Raw genomic sequence first — 22,708 nt, forward strand, 5'->3', positions numbered from 1 at the left:
CCATATCTTACAATTGGAAAAATACTTTTTCTCCTTTGCATAAATAATGCTCGTCTTAAAGACACAAAATGTTATTTCAAAAATTTGGCCCAGTAAATAAATAATGTATCAAAATTCTGTATATAGGATTATTCGAAGCTATAGGATCCAGCTATATATTGCCCGTACTTATCCGAAATTAAATTATGTGAATAGATATAAATCAAACTCAGATCGATAGTATTACAAATCAAAACATCTAATAAGTATTGCACATTGTTACGCAGAAGGTCTTTTCGAATTTATGATTAAGATAAAAATTCTATACAATTTGTTTGGTTTATCGCGAAATATATCATAATTTTTATCAATGATAAATGTGAAGTAATCATGAGGGTTGGTTAGTGGTGTGAATAAGGGGTGAAGACTCCTAGTGATAATACAAAATTCCAACTTTGATATAGGAAAAGTCTATAGTTTCGTAACGCTGTATTTTGATTTTGAAAAACTTCGATAGCATAATTTTATAATATGTATAGAATCGTGTTTTTTTGTTTTGGAGACACTTGAAAGGTTTATAGTGCTTATATTTTAGGCTGATATATGTTTTTAAATTCTTTTAATTACTGTATAGTTAAAATAACCAGATTAATCTGTATACCGCCAATGATACTTACTAAATTTTGGCTCTGGCGCCCACACTAATACGCTTAACTGAACTAACCGTATTAGTCTCATCCTTTATTCTTAGGGCTTGCTTTTGAAAAAAAAAATTATCTTTTGCCTAATAACTACGAAATTCAGTTATTTTGGAATTCGCCATATCTTGTAATAATTTTAGAATAATGATTAACAATACTTAATTGTAAATAATTTTTCCGAGGATCCACCAGTAGGTGGGGCCTCCTATCATTCAAACGGTTGCTTGATAGTGGAACTTAATAAATGGATTATGATAGTTTGAGTGTAATTACTTGATTTAAAAAAATGAATAAAAATATTTCCAAAATGTATTTAAAAAAAAAAAACATTGTTACCATGGAAAATAAAAAACACATGGGAAATAAAAAATAGCTTGATATAGTATTTAAGGAGCATAAGCAGGCTATGACTTTGAAAGTTTGTCAGTTTTTAATAGAATTTTCTCTAACTTTATTTTGTTCTCATATCTTCCATGAAAAAAGTATCTCCAAAAAATGAAACTATGACACCTCAAGTGTTAGATGTAAAGCTCCAGACAATGAAGGAAAAACTAGAATGGTTGCCATAGTAATTATCGGAATTCAGAGAGTTATTACTTGATTTTATAAGTGACACCTCTTCATTTTCAAATGAAAAAAAAGGGGGAAATGATTTTAATATCCAATTAATTTCTTCATTAGTTTTAAGCTTCAGAAGCTTAGGAATATCCATATGTTCACACAAAATGAGTTTCAACAAACTTTCACACTGAAATTTTTTTTAGCTTCATCTGCCATTTAAGCTCTGACTTTCATCCTTGTGTGGGCGTGAATATTATTGAACAAACGAAAAGCATTTTATATTCATGCTGCTCGCTCTTTGTTTGTGATTCCTGAACCCTAAGTGTTATTTTTCCGAAGAGTTGAGGGAGCCCAATTATTTTCCTGCTACATCACGCCAGACAATATAGAAAGGGTAGGTGATTATTTGAAGGAAGAGGATATTGATACGTGGGAAGCAAAGGAGATCACGGAATTGAGCATTGATTGAGATGCATTCTTCCGCTCAGGACTCTTCAGACATGAAAGTAATCAATTTTGAAAATAGTATAGTATTTGTTACTAGATCGTTATTCAATAGCTAGTTTGTTAACGAAGCATCCTGAATAACTTTTGATCTAGTGATCGGATCTTCACGCACTGGTACTAAATCTTAATGATTTGAAGAGGTAATCTCAAGTATTCTAATTAATTAATTCGTACAGATGATATTTTAAGTAACGAAATTATATTTCTCTGAATAAACACGTCTTTCTTTCAACGGACTTGGCCTCCTGATCTTTGTTGTTGTTGTTGTTTCTAATGCCACTTGCCACACGGACAAGCCTGCTTGGTGAAAGCCAAGCAAATGTAAGGCAGAGAGTTTGCGTTTCTTGTTTTTCAGTGGCGCGATCTATGGCCAAGAATTCGAATTCTGCCACACCATAAGTCGTACCCGTTTATAGGGCGGACCCATTCATACATCCTTTCATTCATCCACAGATCGCAATTTTGACCTGAATCAGAGAACGATCGATCTCTAATTCAGTACCCCCAGAGGTATTGATTTGTTATGGGAACATGGAGGACTTTTGTGACTCGACAGATTTAACGTGCATCAGTCACTTTACTACACGGGGAGTCTTCGGCCGGCGGGGTTCGAACCCATGAGCTCTCGGACATAGGCCCAGCGCCCTACTGACCAGGCTATCCCGGCCTTCCTGATCTTTAAAATATGGGAACTAGCCGTTATCTGGGAAATATGATCCCAATCGTTTTGGTGAGGAGAGCGGTCGAAAGTTTGAATCCATTAATGTTAATTTCACTGTGAGAGCTTTTTAAGCAATTCGAAAAATTTTGCGCGCAATTATTCAGTTTGCTTAGCATGCAAAAAATGATTTTAATAATTTTTTTTATATTTGAAAATAGTAGTAAAAATAATTGTGACAATAGGTATACAAGTTTTTACATCATTCTAAATATGCAATTTTATAAAACAGAATATAAAATTTGAATGCAATCGGTCTCATAGTACCTCAGAAATCGAGTTTTAAATAAAAAAACATTTTTTTTAAGTATTTGATAATTCAAAACCTGTTAAAAAACGTTCAAAGAGGAAAAAGTGTAATTACCTGAAATGTAATTGTCCTAGCTTGCATAGCTTTTCAACTAAAACTTCTTTTTCCTTACACTCATCCAGCTCTTCATTTTTGTTGTTTTTCAACTTCTCATTTTCGCTGTCAATGCATTTCTTGTCTTCAGTGATGGGTGAGTTTTGCCTTGACGAATGATTCGAACCCACCAAGCACTTGTCAGCATCTCTGCTCGAAGGTGATTTGTTTCCTCCACTTGGTGAAGTTCTGGTGCCAGGTGGTGAGATTTTCGGCTGAGTAGGACTGGGGCTTTTCTTAATTAAGATTGACCCACTGACCGAACCACTACTGGGGCTTTTAACCGCTGTCGGCTTTCGCAAAACGAGAGGTTTATCAGGGTGGTGCTTTTTGAAGACTGAACTGAGCTTCTGTGCCGATGCGCTTGGTGATCGACGTTTGTAACAAAAACAGGTCACGGCTGCGAGTGTGACGAGGAAGAAAGCACTTCCGAGGCATATTCCAATCAAAGCAGGTGTTGTAACTGAAAGAAAATTTAAATTATTTTTTAAACATGAATAAATAGATTTATAGAGCACTTATATTGATTTTATTCATAACTCATATTTATTAGCCCTGATCCTTATGTTTATTTAAATTCATAATAATGGGAGTAGAGATTGTTCTTTAAGTTGAGACAGTAAATCTTATTCTACTAGTTTGTGTACACTTCACGATCCATTTCTACACGAATTTTAAAACGATTTGCTTTGTATAAATTTTTTGCAAGTTTTAATTGCTATTTAACTATGGGAAGTGGCATAAATTTTTAAGATAAAGTCTGATAAAAACTACTAAGTATATCCCCTAGGTATATCCTAGATATGCATAAGTCGATAGCAGAATCCCCCCAGCACGACAGACGATATTATAACAGCATCAGATTATAACAGCATCAGCAGATTATTTTACAGATTAAGATTTTTAAAATAATTATCTCAACATCAGAATTTTTGCAACTAAAATTTAAAAAAAATATTATAAGAAACAAGCTTAAGAAATTACTAAGAGGAGAGACTCATAAATAGTTTTTTAATTCCTGAACTTACTCAATTACTGTTTGTTTCAGTTCTTTAACAAAAATTGTTTACCAATCTGCAGGTATATAATCTAAGGATAAATTATTATTTTCAAAAATTCTAAATAGTGCTCTTTAGTCAATTGTAGTTTTGAAAAAAAATATCTGAGGACAAGAAATACTTAAGAAATAAATTCTAAATTTCTCAAAACTCCAGTTGCTCGTTTAGACCCCCTTTTTCGTATTTTAAATCTCATTTATTCCGTTAAATTATCCACAAGCGAATAAAAAAATAATAAAGTTTAACAGAATTTTTAATAATAAAGTTTAACAGAATTTTTATTAATAAAGTTTAACAGAATTTTTTATAATAAAGTTTAACAGAATTTTTATTAATAAAGTTTAACAGAATTTTTAATTATAAAGTTTAACCGAATTTTTATTAATAAAGTTTAACAGAATTTTTAATAATAAAGTTTAACATGATTTTTTGCTTTTAAACTTTTTCTGCCTTATATGTGCTGATTTTTGAAACTAGGTAGATTCATTATACCTTACATGTGCTATTTTCTAGATTAAGCTTAATTTTTTCAATAATAATAATATTTACCTGATTGTGTTAGGGTCATAAACAAATTTGAATTTAATAAGATTAGGTTGCATATTGGCTTTGTAAATTGTGTGATTGTGTGTATATCCTCCGATTACAATTGTTATTCGACTTTATTTTAGATCGAACTTCATGGCGTGCATTGTAAAAATTAATTTATTTTTTAAAATAGGGCTACAGATTGGAATTAAAGAAATGTAGTATTACATTCACTCGATCAGAAAAGAAAAGACTTTTTGATAACGTGAACACAGCTTAGGCATGTGTACAACAACAACATTCTGAATCGCTGGTACAGCTAAAGCAAATAATGGCCATCTTCAGCTTCAGTGGCATATTTTGTTCTTTTTAATAATATGGACTATGGGCATTTAAATATTTTTTTGAAAATTAAAGTTCTAAAATATCTCTTTATTTTTTGATGCTGTATATCAGTGTTCCCCGACCCCCGGTCCGCGGACCAGTACCGGTCCGTGGATCAAATTGTACCGGGCCGCCCATTCCATTGAAGATGAATTTAAATTCCCAGGTTTATACCCCAAATTAAAAATATCTGTGTTCCATTAAAATTTTATTTATTTAAAAAAAAGTGGCCCCCGAAGGTAGTGACATAAATATTTTAAAGTTTGTAATGTATCATTGTCTCCGATGACCCCCAGATGGAACCGTCTCATTGCAAAGAAACAAGCTCAGGGATCTCATTGATTAAAACTTCTAGTAAGTTAAAATGTTAAATCACTTTATATTTATATTTTGGTGCAACTGTATTTTATTTTGATGGCATGTTTAAATACAATTAAATTAAAATTAATAAATTAAAATAATCTAAAATGTAAACAATCAGCGCCCCCGCCCCCCAGCGGGCAGCGGTAAAATTATTAAACGTTGGCAGGTCCGCCATGATAAAAAGGTTGGGGAACACTGCTGTATATGATATATAATCAATCATTCAAGCGTAGGCAATGAGAAAGAAAATATTCTTTCATGGTTTCATGTTAAAATTGATAAAACTGACAATAGACGTACTCATCAGCAATTAAATGATGGCTTAATTGAGGATGTAAAAGTTGTCTAAACTTAGCGAAACATAAAAAAGAAAATTTTTATAAATTTAGTTGCGTTACATTATTTTGCACAAATAATCACTGAATTATTAATCTTCTCACCAGAGAATAAACTTGCAAATGCGTCAAAATAAGATACTAGAAAGTGAGTCAAGTGAAATTTGTTTACTTTTTTTTAATACAGTTAAATCTGAATTCAGCCAGTAGAAGACAATAATTATTACGAGTTAACTATCGAAAAAAATATGACATCAAACCTTCATTCCCTGCCTATAATTACTATCAATTGATATATCCCCTTTCAATGAGGTGAAAGTACTATTTTATAGGTGGTTTCTAAAAAAAATACACCAGAAATTGTAAACTACTTTAATTTGAAACTCTAATTTCTATCATAAAATTTAAAAAAAAAAAAAGGATTCAATACTCAAAATTTTTTTCTTTTCCAATTTAAGTTCGTAAATGTAAATTTAATTTAGTGAGGAAACGCAGCACACATTTACTATTTATGCATAGTAAGAAGATTCAACCATTTTGGACGCTGTTTTAGATTTGACTCCAAACCAAGACAATCTAACTGCCAGTCACCCAGCTTTCACGACTGGGAATATAATCCCAGTCCAAGCCATGGACAACAATTAAGCTCTTCACCGAAGAGGAGAAAATAAAAGGCACTTCTCCACCTTTCAAAAGGTATATAAAATTTAAAGCGAGCTCGTTTTCTTCTAATGATGCTGCTATCTAGTGACAATGATAAAAATAAAAGTTTTTCATTATTTCTCTCAAGAATAAAATGCAAAAAAGTCGCTTTCTATGCTATTCAAGGGTGATTAAAGTAGTTTTTACCATTTTTCATGGGAGAAGGATTGAAAGGAAGCCCACTTTATTAAAAAAGAAAATTTTATAGTGAAATAGATCAATATCTTTCATTTCAATAAATTAAAAATTTTATGGAACTATTAACTGTAGTAACTGGTGCTGCTATCTAGTGATGCTTATAGAAAGTAAAGTACAGAAAATATAACTTATTTTGGTGGGTAGATAGCTATTTTATTTACGTCGCACTAGAGCTGCTCAATGGGCTATTGGCGACGGTCTGGGAAGCATCCCTGAGGATGATCCGCAATTTTGATCCTCTAAAGAGGGAATGGCTTCCCTGCTTTGGTAGCCCAACGACCTGCGCGCGGAGTCGAGCACTTTACGGGAGAACAGTTTAACGAGGACCGATACAGCGTATCCTCCGTCCCTACGCAGGCTGATCAAAGTGATCACTCACCCACTTTCTGACCGCAGCCAGTGACGCTTGATTTCGGTGTTCTACTGGGAACCGTGTCATTACGATCAGTTCACTGCGGGACGAATTTTTATTGGTATTTCTAGAAAATGCACACTCTTGAAAATATACATCTAAGAGTATTCAGCTCAAATACTAAATGCTTATACGTCAAATGAAGAACTTAAGCTGTACGAGTTTTTAATTGCTATGATTAAAAATGGGAAAATGTCGCAAAAACTGTCGCAGTGCTAGTAGTAAGAGAAGGCGAAAAGGCCCAGATGTCTAACAATGGCGCATCGCTTTTTTTAAGCTATTTTAGTTAGAGAGGTGTATTTTCTATAATATGCCTCTGTTGTTCACTATACCGTTCTAAAAGTTAAGCTGAAGGTGATGAAGAGGATCTTTGCTTCTCGCTTTTGTGCTTTGTACATTCCGGTTCTAAAAACAATACAAGCCCCAAGGGGTCGCCCATTTATACATAAATCTTCTGGCTTGTGTGCTCTAAAGGCTTATAAACACTTGCTTATTTAAGAACAGATACCACAAATTGTATAAAGTTACAAACATACATCCGAGATACGAGAATTGAACCTGCTTCCTTTCACACTTCATGGCTCTACGAAAAAACAATACCTTCTCGCCTAATTTGTTTATACATTTCAGAATTGCCTGAAAACCAAGATTCTAGACAAGATAGAAAAAAGTTTTCTTCGACTTCTGGTTCAATTTTAATCATTAAAGTTCATTGTTAATTTGGGACTCTAATTCATAATCTTTCTTAGAGTTTTGAATTTTAATTACCTTGGAAATCGATTAAAAAAACTGTAAGATTTATTTGCTTTAACAATTACGCAATTGTCGTCTAAAATTTGTTTTTAAGACGATTTAGATTGTAGAACACGAACTTAATAAACTCTCATTTTAATTCGAAATCGTAAACTCATATTTCTCGAAGTGGATGTTGATCCTTTTTCACCTAATTATTTGTAATTCACCTGTAAGCTATGAGTGTACTGTAAGCTCAGCGCTCAAACCTGTGGTCTTCATTTTTAAAGTCTCAGACCTTAGTTTCTCAGCCACCCTGATGTTATTCTAGATTGATGTAAACTAAATGATATTCATTTATTGTTGCATATAGATATGCATGATTGTGTGATCATGGAAAAGTCGGATCGCAAGCCCTTGTCACATTAAAGAACAAATGGTACAAATTAGAGAAGGACATCGCAAAGATACATCCAGGGTTACGGTGGAATTTGAACCTGCTACCTCCACGCTAAAGAACGTTTGGTAGATTTGCAAAATCATTCAGAAAAGTAGGCCCCACTAAATTTTAATATTTTGTGAAGAAGTGGCAAAGCTTGTAAAATTTCAACACGTATTATGCCTAAACCATGATCTGGAAACGCAAAATATTTGTTTATAAATATTAATATTAGAATTAATAATAGAAATTGTTATTTAATTAACTAAGTCTTTTAATGTTAACATTTGATTGAAGCATTTTTAGTGCGTTTTCATGTTTTTTTCAAAGAACTCCTTCGTTTGTGTAACCGAACTAAAAGATGTGGATAAGAATCCTAATTATGGATTTTTGAAAATATGCATGCGTTCTTAATTTTTTGTGTTACTACACCCAACAGCTTTTAGTATCTGATATGTGAAAATTATGGTGCTGTATTCAAACAATGACAATTTTTTGCAAAGCTTATGTAGCTAAATTAAATTTGTCATGTTTTGAGTTATCGTTCTCCTAATTATGAGCCAAAATGATTCTCATATTGTTGTTCATAATCACATCGAAGGGTTTTCGAATATTCAGATTCTTACTATAGTGTTTTTTGTAGTGATTACATTTATAATCGTGTTACTGTTGATAATCGCAATTGTTATATTGATAGTTGTGGTGTTACGAAAGAAAAATCCGATGAAACTATCTGATCACACTTCAAAGGAAACTTTGAGGGAAAGTACTTTGCAAACTGTACCTAAAACTATGAATGGAGAAAGTTTTTCAGGTACAGGTGCTGTTAATCTTGCAGCATTACTGAATGATGATGATGATGATACAGGCATAAACTCGAATTCGCAGAACATACCGTTATCTGTATTGAGATCTAGATTAAACGATCACTTCTGCGAATCTCCTGAATCTACACCTTCTGTTTATGAAAATCTTTACCCTTCTCAACACGAAGGTGAAATAGTTTCTGGATTTCAACCTAATACGAATTTTGCTAGACGAGTGAAACGAAAAACAACATTGCCTAAATCAGGGACCGCAACATCAAGACCAGAACGCAAACCGTCATCAGCAAGAGAACGACAAAGTTCTTCTTTGGAGTGGGATTATTTTGAATCCAGGCCATATTTTGAACCCAAATCATCAGATTCATCAGATGGATCTGAGAGAGCTGATAAAAACACAGTTGATGTGTGCTGGGTATAAAAATTAAACTCTTCTATGTTAAAAAAAACAAATGTTTACTAAGAAAAAAAAATCATATGTTTGAATCAGTCGTCATGCTGTTTTAAATGCTTTTTATTAAAGTTTAGGAAATCGCTTTTCATAATTTTTGTGTTTTTATTTGAACTTTTTAAGAGGTATATTTTAGCAGTTTAATTTTACTTGTAATTTTTTTCTGAACAATAAATGAAAACATATACTGCAGTTTTCAATACTGGATAATGAAAAAAAGTTTTAGAAGTGTTTTTGAATGATTTGATAAAACAAAGTAACAAATAAAAAATAAAATGTATTGCTGAGATTGAAAGATAACTTAGTTTTTAGAGAAATAAGATGTATACTATTGAATTGAAAGTGTGCACGGTGCAGAATAGCTTTTTAAATAGTCCATTTTAGCCAGATATCTTAAAAACAAAAATCAAACCACCCATAAATTTACAACACTAACTGAACATTAATTTAATATAGACTTAATGCACCATAAAAATAAAACAACTAAAGGAGTTTGTTAGGATTTTTTTTCATTGTTTAACTTGAGGGAAATATTATTGTCAGAAAAGTAATTACCAGAATTCATGGTCAATTTTAAAGTATGTATAAGCACACGATGGCAAATATACAAAAGGGCAAACTTTGTAATTACAAACTAGGATTACATTAACTAGGATATTTTTTGTTTGTTTGAAAGAATTGAAATTTCCAATTCATGGAAATTCCAAGAATTCATGGTCAATTTTAGAGTATGTAAAAGCACACGATGGCAATAATACAAAAGAGCAAACTTTGTAATTACAAACTAGGATTATATTAACTAGAATATTTTTGTTTGTTTGAAAGAACTGAAATTTCCAAACCAAACTTAATGAAACAAGAGTATGCTTATAATTAAATCGGAAAAAACTTATATTTAACACTTTCCTTTTTATAAAAAAAAAGAGGGGAATCGATTTTAGAGCTAAACTATTGAATTAAACAGCATTTTATGTAAAATAAAAAAAAGTTGTAATCATTACTTTTCAGAGTTGGAGAAATTATGCTTTTTCTGAATTATATCAGTCTTCATTCCATTTGTAATAAATAACTGAACAGTTTGTAAATAACTGAATTAAAATATGGTGTAAACTTTATTAGAATTATATTGTTCCTTAATAGAAATGTTTGAAATGTCAAGTGAAAAATTTCAATTTCTTTCCTGTTTTTCAAAGTCTGGAATGCATAAAATATATTCCTCAAACAAATAATAAACACTGTAAGGAAATCTTTAACTGCAATTTTATTCAGCCTGTAATACTATGCTTCCTTCATTTCAAACATTCTCAACCATCAAGTGTATTTGACCTTGAGATTCTTTATTGATTTCAGGGTACGAACCTGTGATCTTCTCTCTCCTGTTATAATCGAAATCTATTAGTTACTTGACCAGACTGGTCGTAGTGATTCATCAAGAAAAATATCTAAATATCACTAAAAATTTATTTTAATAATCGTACGGACTGAGTGCAAATCTTAATGGTTGAAATGGATGATCTCGAATATACTAGTTAATTATTGTTAACAATTAAATTAAGAAATTAGATACAAGAACATATTTACTCTGAATAAATATACCTTTATATAGCTATCAAAATATAGTCTTTACATATCTAATTTTAAAGCTAATCGAAAACTTTTTGCATACACTTATAAAACTTGTTTAACTAAAGATAATTGCATGCAAAAAATAGTTTGGGATTATTATTGATTGTTTTTTGCCTTATTTAGTAATAACAAAAAAATTTGAATTGCTATTTCCTCAAATGATTTCATTATTTTAAACGATTTAGTTTTTAATGACAAAATTCACAATTTGAATAAAATCTATCGAGTAGTTCTTGAGAACTCAAAAATTTAAAAATAAGACTTTTTAAAATTTCGCATCTTAAATTTGAATTCGACCAATTTTGTACAAATGTAATTTTAAATTTAAAAAGAAATACAAATTTTGTATTTTGTTTTTAATTAAAATTTCATAATTTAAAATAATGAAAATTTGTATACCTTACAATTAAATGAAAAATAATTATAAAAAATCCTCTTTTATATGAAATTGCGTTAGATAAACGAATTTTATGATTGCATGTGAAATTAACATTAGTATAACCAAACTTTCAATAGCTCTCGCGACTGAACTATTGGGACCATATTTTTCAGATTATAGCTAACTCCTCTTTCAATTTAAATTTTTTCAAATCTGTCGGAAAAAATTAATTTTACTCGAATAATATTTTCGTATTTATTTCAACAATTAATTAATAATTAGCACTATTTAACTAATATAGCACTTTGCGGACCGAATGAATTGCGCTTAAGTATAAGTTAACAACTGCGTATTTTTCAACAACAACAACTACAATTGCAAAAAGGGGTGATCCCCCCAGATCGATTGGCAAAGAAGTTCAAACATTTGAACCATTAAGATTCAATTGACTGAAGCAGTTCAGATAGTACATGAAAAACCCCGACTGTTAAAAGAAAATTACTTAGGATATTTTTAGGTTAGCTCCCTGTACTTTAAATTACATTGTTTTTAACCCTAATACACACCCGGATATTGACTTTCGTCATTCGGGTATCAGAAGGTTATATTTGTTAACACTCCTTCAGGGGCATCATATTAGGTGGGCCAAACGTTGCTCCCACAGTAAGAAGGACAGATAATACAGAGAAGAGAAGGAAAGGACACCCATGCCTAATCTGGGATTCGAACACAGAAGGGCCTTTCTGACTTGTGGTCAGCTCCCTGACCACCATACAGTCCGGACGGTTTAGATCTAGGATCACTTTGATAGTAACATAAGTGGTTTAAATCACATATGTTCTTTGATAATTGATACTAAAATATTCATTTTTTTTAACCTGTAGGGGAGTGTCGGGTACCCCCGCCCACTGTCAATTTCATATGTATAGAATATTTTTTCAAGTCAATGGGCCATCGGACATTAATTGTTATATTAAAAAGAGATTATTTTCGAAGTTTCAAGTATTTATGCAGCTGGTATATGTTATTAAATGATAGAATTCTCAAAAAGTATATAAATATGTAATAAATAAAATAATTTTGTGATAAAAATGATAAACGAGGTTTATCTATTGTCAATATATTGATCATTTTCACTTACACCTGAAAAAACAGTCAAAGAACATAATTTTTGTAACTGGGTGGGGCTACCCGACACATTTTGAAAAGAGCTGAAAAACATGTTTTTTTAAATTTCCATTTTTTAAAGTTAAATTATTTTTATTTTGGTTTATTCTTTTTGTATTATTTAATTAGATGATAAAACAATAAAAACATACAAAAATATTGATTATTACTCAATATTATACTGAAATATAAGCAATAATCTCTAAGTGGACGGGGTTACCCGACTCTCCCCTATACTTTATTCCAGATGCTCTTGTCGAGTATGAACCCCCAGATAACTTTAGATATTAAAACAAAGAACTATTTCGCATCCTAATATTTAGTGATAACTTAATTATAAAATTCTTGCTTAATTAGCAGTTGAAAAAAAGAGTTAACCATAAAGATTTAAAGATATAAGACTCGATTTGAAACTTTAATAAATTAGACATTTATAATTTACATTTACAACTTTGTTTGAATTGCAATTTCAGTTTTTTTCCTTCCTTTTTCTGAAAAAAAAGGTTTAAGCTTAAATACATAAATCTGGTTTGTTTAATATAACTTAAATATGAAAGTGCTATTTCAGGTACTTAGAGTTTGCTCATAATCGTTATTTCAATATTAATTATTATTTCGTAGAAAATATCTTAGAATGGTGTATTCGCAAAGCGGGAAACTTCGTTTTATATTAGTATAAAAAATTTAAAACTTATTATGCTTAACTAATTATGTCATTCTCAACGTGAGTATAATTCAATTTTGTGCTCAATAATTTTAGTCAAAGTTTAATTTTATCAAGAAAAAATAAAATTGCACAGTTCAAATGCAGATATTTGAGTATTCAAAATTAAAAAATAAAATTCGATGTTATTTACATTTTATAAAAAAAGCGGAAATATAAATTAAGATATTTTATACTCAAACCTATTATTATATTGCAAGAGATTTTATTTTATTTTATAACCGTCGTTGAATAGCTGATCCAGTTTTGAGTTAACCACGACTAATTGTTCAACTCCGTGGCTTTGTAATTTTGACAAGGGAACTCCTGGATCACGTATAGGGATACATTTATTATTTTTAAATTTTTCCATTTTCACTGCAATTTCAAATAATTTGTATGTTTTTAAGTACCAGATAAATTTGGAAATTTTTTTAAAAGCGATAGCTTAGGAATCCCATCACAGCTTCGTCGATTGTAGAACTATCTGAAAACATCAAGGCCTGATTATAGCACGGCCAGAAGGGCACTTGCCGAGGATCCCACATCATAAGGGCCCTTAAATGTATTTGCATGAAACTTCAAATTAATTTTTATTTTTTTACTTATTTTATTAAAAGTGTTGGTTTATTCAATTTATAATTTATTCAAGTTCTTTCTATTTTTTAAAAAAGAATTTAATTTAGAACCGGCGTTGAACAGCCAGACGGCAAAGGGATTCTAATCCACGATCTGTCTATCACTGCGAGCATTTTACACCAGCATTGTGGTCGGTGAGAGTTCATAGCAACTATCAAACACTTGGGTTCGAACCTGGGTCGCCTGATTAGAGGCGAGCTCTCTATCCCCAGAGCCACCACGGTTCATTGCAAGAGATTTTTATTTTATTTCATAACCGTTATTGAACAGCCTACTCAATTTTGCTTTTATGACAACTAATGCAAAACTCCGCAGCCTTGTAATTTTGAACCCAATCCAGAAGACAAGGGAAATCCTGGATCAAGTATTGGGAGAAATTTGCTTTTGTAAGATATGATAATATTTACTAAATAGGAATATAAAATGATTTCGCGCTTCAAAATGGTATTGTAATAGTAATGCTTTTTTTTTTCAGTGGTAAGGTCAAGTACACGGACTCTGTGGTGAAAATAATTTCCCTTTTTTTTAACAAAATTTCTGCAACTGTGGGTTTATGGGAGTCTACGAAAATGTGAACTTGTTCTCATTATTGGATGTCACTTAATCTATCGATTGTCTCCAAATAAAGATAGGGTAAATTTTTTTCGCGTTTATGAATAAATCTTAACAACGAGCAAAAAGTTTTTTTAAAAAAAGCACAAATATCGGTTTAATAAAAAAGAACTTCACTCAGTGACAAAACATAAAATGACAGAAGAAAATGGTAGATAAACAAGTTGTTAACCAATAGGGGAAGAAGAACAAACTTGAGAAAGAAAATCCAATAAAATTACCAGAAAAATCATTAATTAAAATATTAGAAGTTTAGAAGTATGGAATAGAATAGCCAGAAGTCAAGGTCAATAGCTAAGAATTTTATGTCGATGATTTTAGCAGAAGGAAACTCAAACCTATGATAGAAATTCCAACAATGTAGGGCGATGGAGCAGCTCTCAACATCCTGATTTTTGAAAGTATCTTCCATGAAAAGTCGAAATTTAAGGATACGTTTGGTTTGTTCAACATACAGAGGACTACACTAACAAAAAAATTGATAAATACCACATCTGTTAAGGTCAGCAATAGTGTCTTTTGAGGTTATGTCCATTTTTGTGATGTTATTTGTATCTTATTCACGTTGCTTAGCTTGATTAATTGAGTGTTTGATCAGCTCCAAAATAAAATATGTAAGTACGCATAACCTTTGTCTTTTTTTAATATTTAGATTTTATTAAAAAGCACTTTTAATTTATAGGATTAAGTCAACTATACCCTACTTTCATTCACTTAACGCTTGCCCTCGACTCAGAGTGCTTTAGTAAAATACATGTAAAAGTTGTTTTTCTGCAAATGTTATCTTTCCGCAGGGAAAACAAAAAACTCGAAATTCTTAGAAGCTTTTGGAAGCCTTAAAAGAACATTAAAGAATACATACAGTAATAATGAATTCCATGCAAATTCATTCTTGAAATTCCATATTCCGAAATAATCATGTATTTTAGTCATAAATTTGGGAATTTCGTTATTACAAATATTTCAAATAAGCCATTATTTAAACTTTCCTCTCGAGACTTGGCTGCAAAAATGCGCCAGACAAACATGTAAAATGAATTAATATTTTGATGATTTATAAGAAAATCACATTATAATTCTGCATTTCTAAAATATGCTGATCAATTTTTCTGATATTTTTAACAGAAGACCGTTCCTTTCATTTAGTCTATATTATAAGAGTTCCTTTTTAATCTGACTGATCAGAAAGAATAAAGCTGGAAATTAAAAATTTTTTAAATAGATTTTTAATTTGATTATAATTGTCCATTTTTTAAAAATGTTATTTTTTAATAAAGAATAATGATAATTTCACATATTACTTCCGAATTTTTCATGGAAAACAAAAAGTAAATGATATCTTTACATTTACGTGAAAGTCACGATAAAAAATTTAAAATTCTGTTATTTTGTGTGTATTTCTTAGTAACTCTTAGTTTCTAGATTGACTACTATCCCCTTTGGTTGATTTCTTAAATGCACGCTTTGAAATTATTTAATTTAGCCGTAATTCATAAAAAGATTCCTCGCGTGTTTCTTCTTAATATCAAACTAATTTTCACCCAATCACCATTGGTAAGGCGCGCTCATTATGCGTACTAATATCATTATGCGCACTAATCATTATGCGTACTAATAACTAATAACTTCATTCATAGCAAAATTTTCACATTTTTCGATTTTTTTTTTAAATTTTAAAATTTTAAAAATGTAGTGCAACTGGGGACGAATTGCAGTGATTCCTTTAAAATATTTTAACAAAAATTAATAATAATCCTTTATAATGTAGAGCAATGTCAAAGAGTTAGAACGAAAAAACTCCTATTGCATTCTAAAGTCAAAAAGAAAAGTTTAAAGTAAACTTTCAAATAGCATATCCCGAATACTTTTTTAAAATTTAAATGACCCTCTCTTGTTGCATCTCTAGGATTTTTTGATTATGAAAAAAGATTGAATCAGTGAAGAATTTTTTGAAGAATATTGTACGCTTATATTTAGTTTTTTATTAAAAACTGCAGTTCTTGTGATAGCTGGGATTCCTCTCTCATCCCTTAATAATAAGTAAGCTAACATAAGAAAAATGAGATAATATTATAAACTAATGTATATTGGTTATTATTAATTAAAACTCATAAAATATCATGACTCACATTTTTGTAAGAATTTCATATTATCTTTTAAATCAGTTCTAATGGAAAAACTTAGTATATCACAATTCAAAGAGAGATTTTTTGGAGAAAAAAATTGTGACTTACCAAAAAAGATCTTATTTTCATCTTATTTAACCCTTTGACTACTAATTTTAAAAAATGATTTTTTGTCCCGTTTATTATTCAAAAGGACAAATTAGGTCACAAATAAGGCAAATTTAGTATTTGGGATTTTTCTGACAAGTGGTTATCAATTTAGAGGCTGGGACATATATGTCCCGGCCTTACTTAATGGTGAGATACATGTGTCCCACCTGTAGTGATCGACTTACTACAAGCAAATCTATCATTCCGGAAAAATTTATTATATGGACTTTTTTTTTGCATGGTATGATNTCAAAAGGACAAAATAGGTCACAAATAAGGCAAATTTAGTATTTGGGATTTTTCTAACAAGCGGTTATCAATTTAGAGACTGGGACATATATGTCCCGGCCGTACTTAATGGTGGGATGCATGTGTCCCACCTGTAGTGATCGACTTACTACAAGCACATCTATCATTCCGGAAAAATTATGTGAACTTTTTTTTACATAGTATGATACAGGGTGAAGCAATCTTTGCATAATCCGACATTACACGTTGGGTAACTCATATTTGTTTTTTGTTTTTTTTCTATGTTCATTTGAGAAAATATGAATAAAATATGAATGGACATAACAATTCCAATGAAGAATACGAGTGGCATATATCTGTCCCAATGAAGAATACAAATGGGATATATCTGTCCCAATGAAGAATACTAATGGGATATATCTGTCCCAATGAAGAAAACTAATGGGATATATCTGTCCCAATGAAGAATACTAATGGGATATATCTGTCCCAGCGCAAAATCACAATGCTATTTTATGCAAGAAACTCTTTAGCGCCATCTAGGTAGGGCCATCTAGGGGATATTTGACACATGAAACACGTATACTTGGTTCCACTCTACGACTGGGACATATTACAATGAATTTCAAAGTGAGTTTCTGAGTAAATACTAATGACTAAAGACAAATAGTAAATACTAATACTAAAGACAATAGTAAATACTAATACTAAAGACAAATGAGTCCCGTTAGTAGCCAAAGGGTTAACTTTACAATATAAATTTGCTTAAAAAATACTAGAAATTTTGCAAATCTCAGAGAAAGTTCTAAGTGACAGTTGTGTAATTTCGAAGTTGAAAAGATTCTAAGCAATCTGGCATCAAACTCTAAGGGGAGTAACTATATAAAACCCGTCTTTTGGTAGTTATTTTAAATGCTCAAAAGAGCTATTCAAAAGAGTTAATAATAGCTACTATAGATTTTGCCAAGTGAAAACTTGTGCAGGAGAATAAAAGGAAATGCATAACTTTATTTTGTAATTTCGCCGTATAAATTTTAAAGTCAATTTACTAAAATTTCACTTAGACTCTTCATCCATCCCCTTAGTTTCAATTATTAAGAACTGTTTTTATTTCTTTTGTTATATAAGAAGGAATAAGTTAAAACGAATAAAGGCAAACTCATCCATAACAATAATAATAGGTAAAGACGAATAAGAATAATCAATCCTCTGCAGTTAGTAATTACTCTATCAAATTCCAAGCCATGAATTCCATAAATGTTTTTAGGACTTTAAGTCATTTCTGTCTTAATAAAGAAAATTTTTAAACCCCGTTAGCAAAATAAAATTTTTCTTTCTTTCGAAACAAAGGATAATGAAGTGGGTAAACAAGAAATTAAAAAAACTCTTAATTGTACCTAATTATTTCTGCCACGAAATATTAAAAATATCTTAATAGCTATTTAAACGTAAAAAAAATTTGACATTTTCTTCTTATTTTCCCTGATATGTTCTTCTTATCACACCAAAGATTTCTTAGTAAAAAGACTGTATTTGCTTTGAAAAATAAAAGATAATTTGAGGAATAAATTATGACTATCAAATAATTCAATTGATACTCAGTTATGAAGAATGTATCCTAGAAACAATATATACCTGGTGAGGCTAAAATTATTTGTCGGCATAGGCTAAAATTGTATGTCGAGTTTGCAACTATATGGAATTTCAGTTTGGGTTATTATATAAGTAACTAAGACTAAAAAAGTTATAAGTTTAGCAAAGCTTTCTTTTCCTTAAAAAATTTTAATAGTTAATTGTTAGTAATTAGCAGATTGCTAAAGTCAGAAAAAATGCTTAATTATAGGAATAAATTGCGTAGAACTATATTTAAGCAAAGAAATAAATTTAAAAACAATGATTTATATTTATCTTAATATAGATAATTGGTTTCAGTTTAAAAGAATGAGATTTTACTAATAACTGTATAGAATGATTTACTAGAATAACTATATAGAATAATACATATTTATACGGTAGTTGTCATATAACAATTTTTTTAATTTCTTCTTTTATTCTGTTTGAATGATAAAGATTATAATATTGTGTTATGATCCATAAAAGAACTGTTGAAATCAAGTAAGTGAGGGTTATTTCTGTGCTTCAAAATCTAGCCAAACATGGACTTTTATATCATAAAAAGGTTTACAATATGTCTAATATCCTGACTTTAAAATACTTTTTAAGGAATAATTTATCGGTCATTATCTCTCACTTTTTGCTTTATGGGAATTTTGATATAGTATCATAAATAAATATCTATATTTAACGATATATCGCGAGTTTGCGATTTTAATTAATTTATATTATTTTTCACATTCATTAATATTTTTGTCATCTCAATGAAATATATGAAAACCAACCACAATAGTGTATTCGATAATTATGTTATTAATAATACTTGCGATATTATCGTATTCTATGTTTTTAATTGTCTATTGCTGATAATTGTGGCCTCTATATTATTCATTAACAATAAATTTATTCTTCTATAATATTATAATATTCTATTTCTGTAATGCAAGATTTTCACCTTAGTGAGAATGCTTTTTAAAAATACTATTATAGCAATATTTAAAAATATCGTTGTTTCACAATGTATTGATATATCACGATAGATTGAAACGTCAGGGAAATAAATTTAAAGTAGGCCGTAACATTTAAAATAATTTAAATTCTAAAATGAATGCAATAGTCGAAAGTAGCACGTAAAAGTTGTTTTACGGCAACCTATATCTTCACGCAGGGAAAATAAGATGCTTTTAGATAGGGTAAAAAAGTTCTTTCACTGTAAAAGTGGACTTAAAAATATTTGCCCGAGCTTCTAAGTTGTGCTAATTTTAAAATATAATTTTTTCTTTAAATATGAGACAAATGTAGTTTAAATGTTCTCCCTCTCAGAAAAATATATTTTATTTTATTTTAACAGTTAAATACAATTTTTATTTGTTAAAAAGCCTTTGTAAAAAATTAAGTGGTTTCATATCCGTTAAATGCGTAAACTGTATAGCGGAAATAATGATTTGATAATGCGTATATTCCCAAAACACCCCTAGTTTAAGGTTAATTTAAAACAATCAAGCTTTCAAATAGTTGTTGAGAAAATTATTTTAATTTAATTTTAATTTTTATTTTTAAATCTTGATAAAAAATAAAATATGATTTGAGCTGATATTTAGGTCTGTATAGTTTTAAAAAGTTATATTTACATCCGATAAGGAATTAAGGAAAGTACAATTTTATTTCTATCAAATACCATAATTGTGAAGAAAAAATAGGGATTTGATAATATATTTCAAATATATATAACAAACTTTATTTAAAACTACCAAGTCTGCAAAAAATTATTGATCAAAAATTATAGAAAAATTACTGCTGTTGTTTTAATTTTTATAAATGAATATTTGATTAAAAAAAATAATGAACGCTTTGAACGCATATTTAATTTTAGTGGTAGATTTAGTTTGTATCGTTTAAAAATTCTGTTCATACCCAAAAAGTTATGGAAGGTTACCATTGAAAGAATCTAATCCATACGTTAAAATAGATCTCATACAATTAAGCATCAAAACTAGTTTTAAAAGTAATTGTTACTATGTTTTGCTACTTTATGTAACAATTGTATATTTATAATTAAATGGAAAGTGATAGTTTTTGCATAATCAGAAATACGTTCAACAATGTTTGATAATTTTTAATATTAATTTAGGCTAATAAAGTTCAAAACGATAATTACCCTGAGTGTTTGATATAATTTTCTTCACTATACTATCGAACAAAAAAAAAAGAACAATTTTTAAAAAACATTTATTTATATACACTATTTAAAAATAATTCTCGTTGGTCAAAAAAATCATGTAATATGATTTTTAATACACAAAGAAGATGTAAAAAACTTTGATTGCAATCTTCGTAAAGTTAATGAAAGTTATAATGAAATTTTTCTGTACCCTTTATGTAAAAACATTTAAAAGAAACTTAGGAGCTCCATTCCTAGCTCGCCACGCTATCCAATCCTAGCAACTCTAATACTGTTATTAATACGTCTCTGATTATGATTATTCTGATTATGATATTCTGATTATTATATTGTAAAATGATAGCTGCTATTATATTTTATTATACAGTATTTTATGAGAAAGATATCTAGTAATGTTTTAAAACTATTAAACAATAAATAAGAAGCAGAAACATTTTCTAATAAAGTATGTTTTTTAATAAATTTTATAAAAATCTTTGTTCAATCAGCGCATGCAGTTAAGAAGATGAATAATCAATAATAATTTCCAATAGTAAAGGAATATTAAGAATAAACTTTTTACAAAATTTTTAAAAATTTATTCGGCGAAAAATATTCGAAGACTCTCTTATTGCGACCAAAATTTAATTAAGAATTTTAAAAGAAGTTCGTGAATAAAGTTTAAACTTTATTATAAATAAGACAGGGAACTAAATATTTTAAACAAAATTTATGTTAATACAATTAAAATTTTTGGATATTTAACTCAATAAATTTTTAATTGAATATAAAAAATTCACCAACAATCGAAAATGATTATGTAAAAATAACAGGTAAGGCCCAACGGGAGGTTCAACCCTTTCTTATTACCTAAGTTATTACTTTTTTTTATCGTAAAATCGCTAAAAAGTTGCGCCTTTAAATATAAAGTAAGTATATAAATACAGTAAGTGTTAAATTGTCGTATGTTCAATATATATATATCTATNTATATATATACATGCAATTATAAATGACTAGAATTATCTCTGTTCTCTGTTACTACTGAAATCTCATGCTTTAGAAATAAAATTTTAAGCGTGAAAAGATAAGCTTTAATAGATTTTATAAAATGATCTGCTAATTATATACTATAAATAATTAACTGTTTAACTTCAAAATCTTAACAAAGTTAAATCAGAATTAAAACCAAATGATAAATTTTGAATAAGTAATAAGCAAAAAAATAATCTATATAAATAATATTGTGATAAATAATAAATTTAAAATAACTAAGTGAAACTTGATATTTTGATATTTTCAATGATATTTTTAATAAAATCGATGATATTTTTCATAAAATCGATGATATTTTTCATAAATGATATTTTTCATAGTATCGAAAAAATTTTCAATAATATTTGGTCATGATGAATAAATTTTAAGAACATAATTTGCTTTTAGAAGAATAGCATAGTTCTTCTTACAATAACAGATTTCTTTAATAGGTATTTAATTTCTCTTCAATTTAATTATATTGTTTATTATTACAACTGATCATATCATTAACTTTAAATCATCAAGTTAAATAACTTATAGCGAAAAATATTCAATAAATAGATAAACTTAAAAATATCTCTATTGCTTTCGAAAATAAAAAGAAATTTTTTTAAAAATAATAAAAGTATTAAGGAATAAAAAAAAACCTTCTTCCACTGCTTTAATTTCAGGGCCATCTTCTCTCGATTCTGCCAATATACTTCGTAAATGCATGTCAGTTTTTATATCTACTTCTAAATGTCAACACGATTGTTTGTTTGTTTTTTAACTCATACACCCAATCATGCCGTACATATTCCCTAGAAGAACCTATTAGTTCAAAACAATTGTGAATAGTGTTTTAATGTTTCTTCACATATTCCGATTAAGATAAGGAATATTCCATCGAACCATTGAATTGACTGGTTTTTCCCCATTGCGCTTGCTCAGCTAAAGTACGTAGAGGCGG

General features: G+C 29.4%; 1 protein-coding gene across 2 annotated transcripts in view; it reads right to left on the reverse strand.

The window, feature by feature from the left end:
* Nucleotides 1-22,708, reverse strand: part of LOC107455395 (Synaptotagmin 4) — a 48,841-nt gene that overhangs the window by 8,940 nt on the left and 17,193 nt on the right. The window contains exons 1-2 of one of the 2 annotated variants that reach the window (XM_016072947.3): nt 22,407-22,696; nt 2,831-3,332 (exon numbers count right to left, since the gene is read on the reverse strand). In XM_016072947.3, the coding sequence (XP_015928433.2) occupies nt 2,831-3,332; nt 22,407-22,473 (569 nt within the window). In that variant the 5' untranslated portion in view covers nt 22,474-22,696. Of the gene's footprint in view, nt 1-2,830; nt 3,333-22,406; nt 22,697-22,708 lie in introns of those variants that run through there. The other variant, XM_016072948.3, reaches the window with a different exon arrangement.

This window comes from Parasteatoda tepidariorum, chromosome 3 (genome assembly GCF_043381705.1).
Source record: "Parasteatoda tepidariorum isolate YZ-2023 chromosome 3, CAS_Ptep_4.0, whole genome shotgun sequence".
NCBI lineage: Eukaryota > Metazoa > Arthropoda > Arachnida > Araneae > Theridiidae > Parasteatoda > Parasteatoda tepidariorum.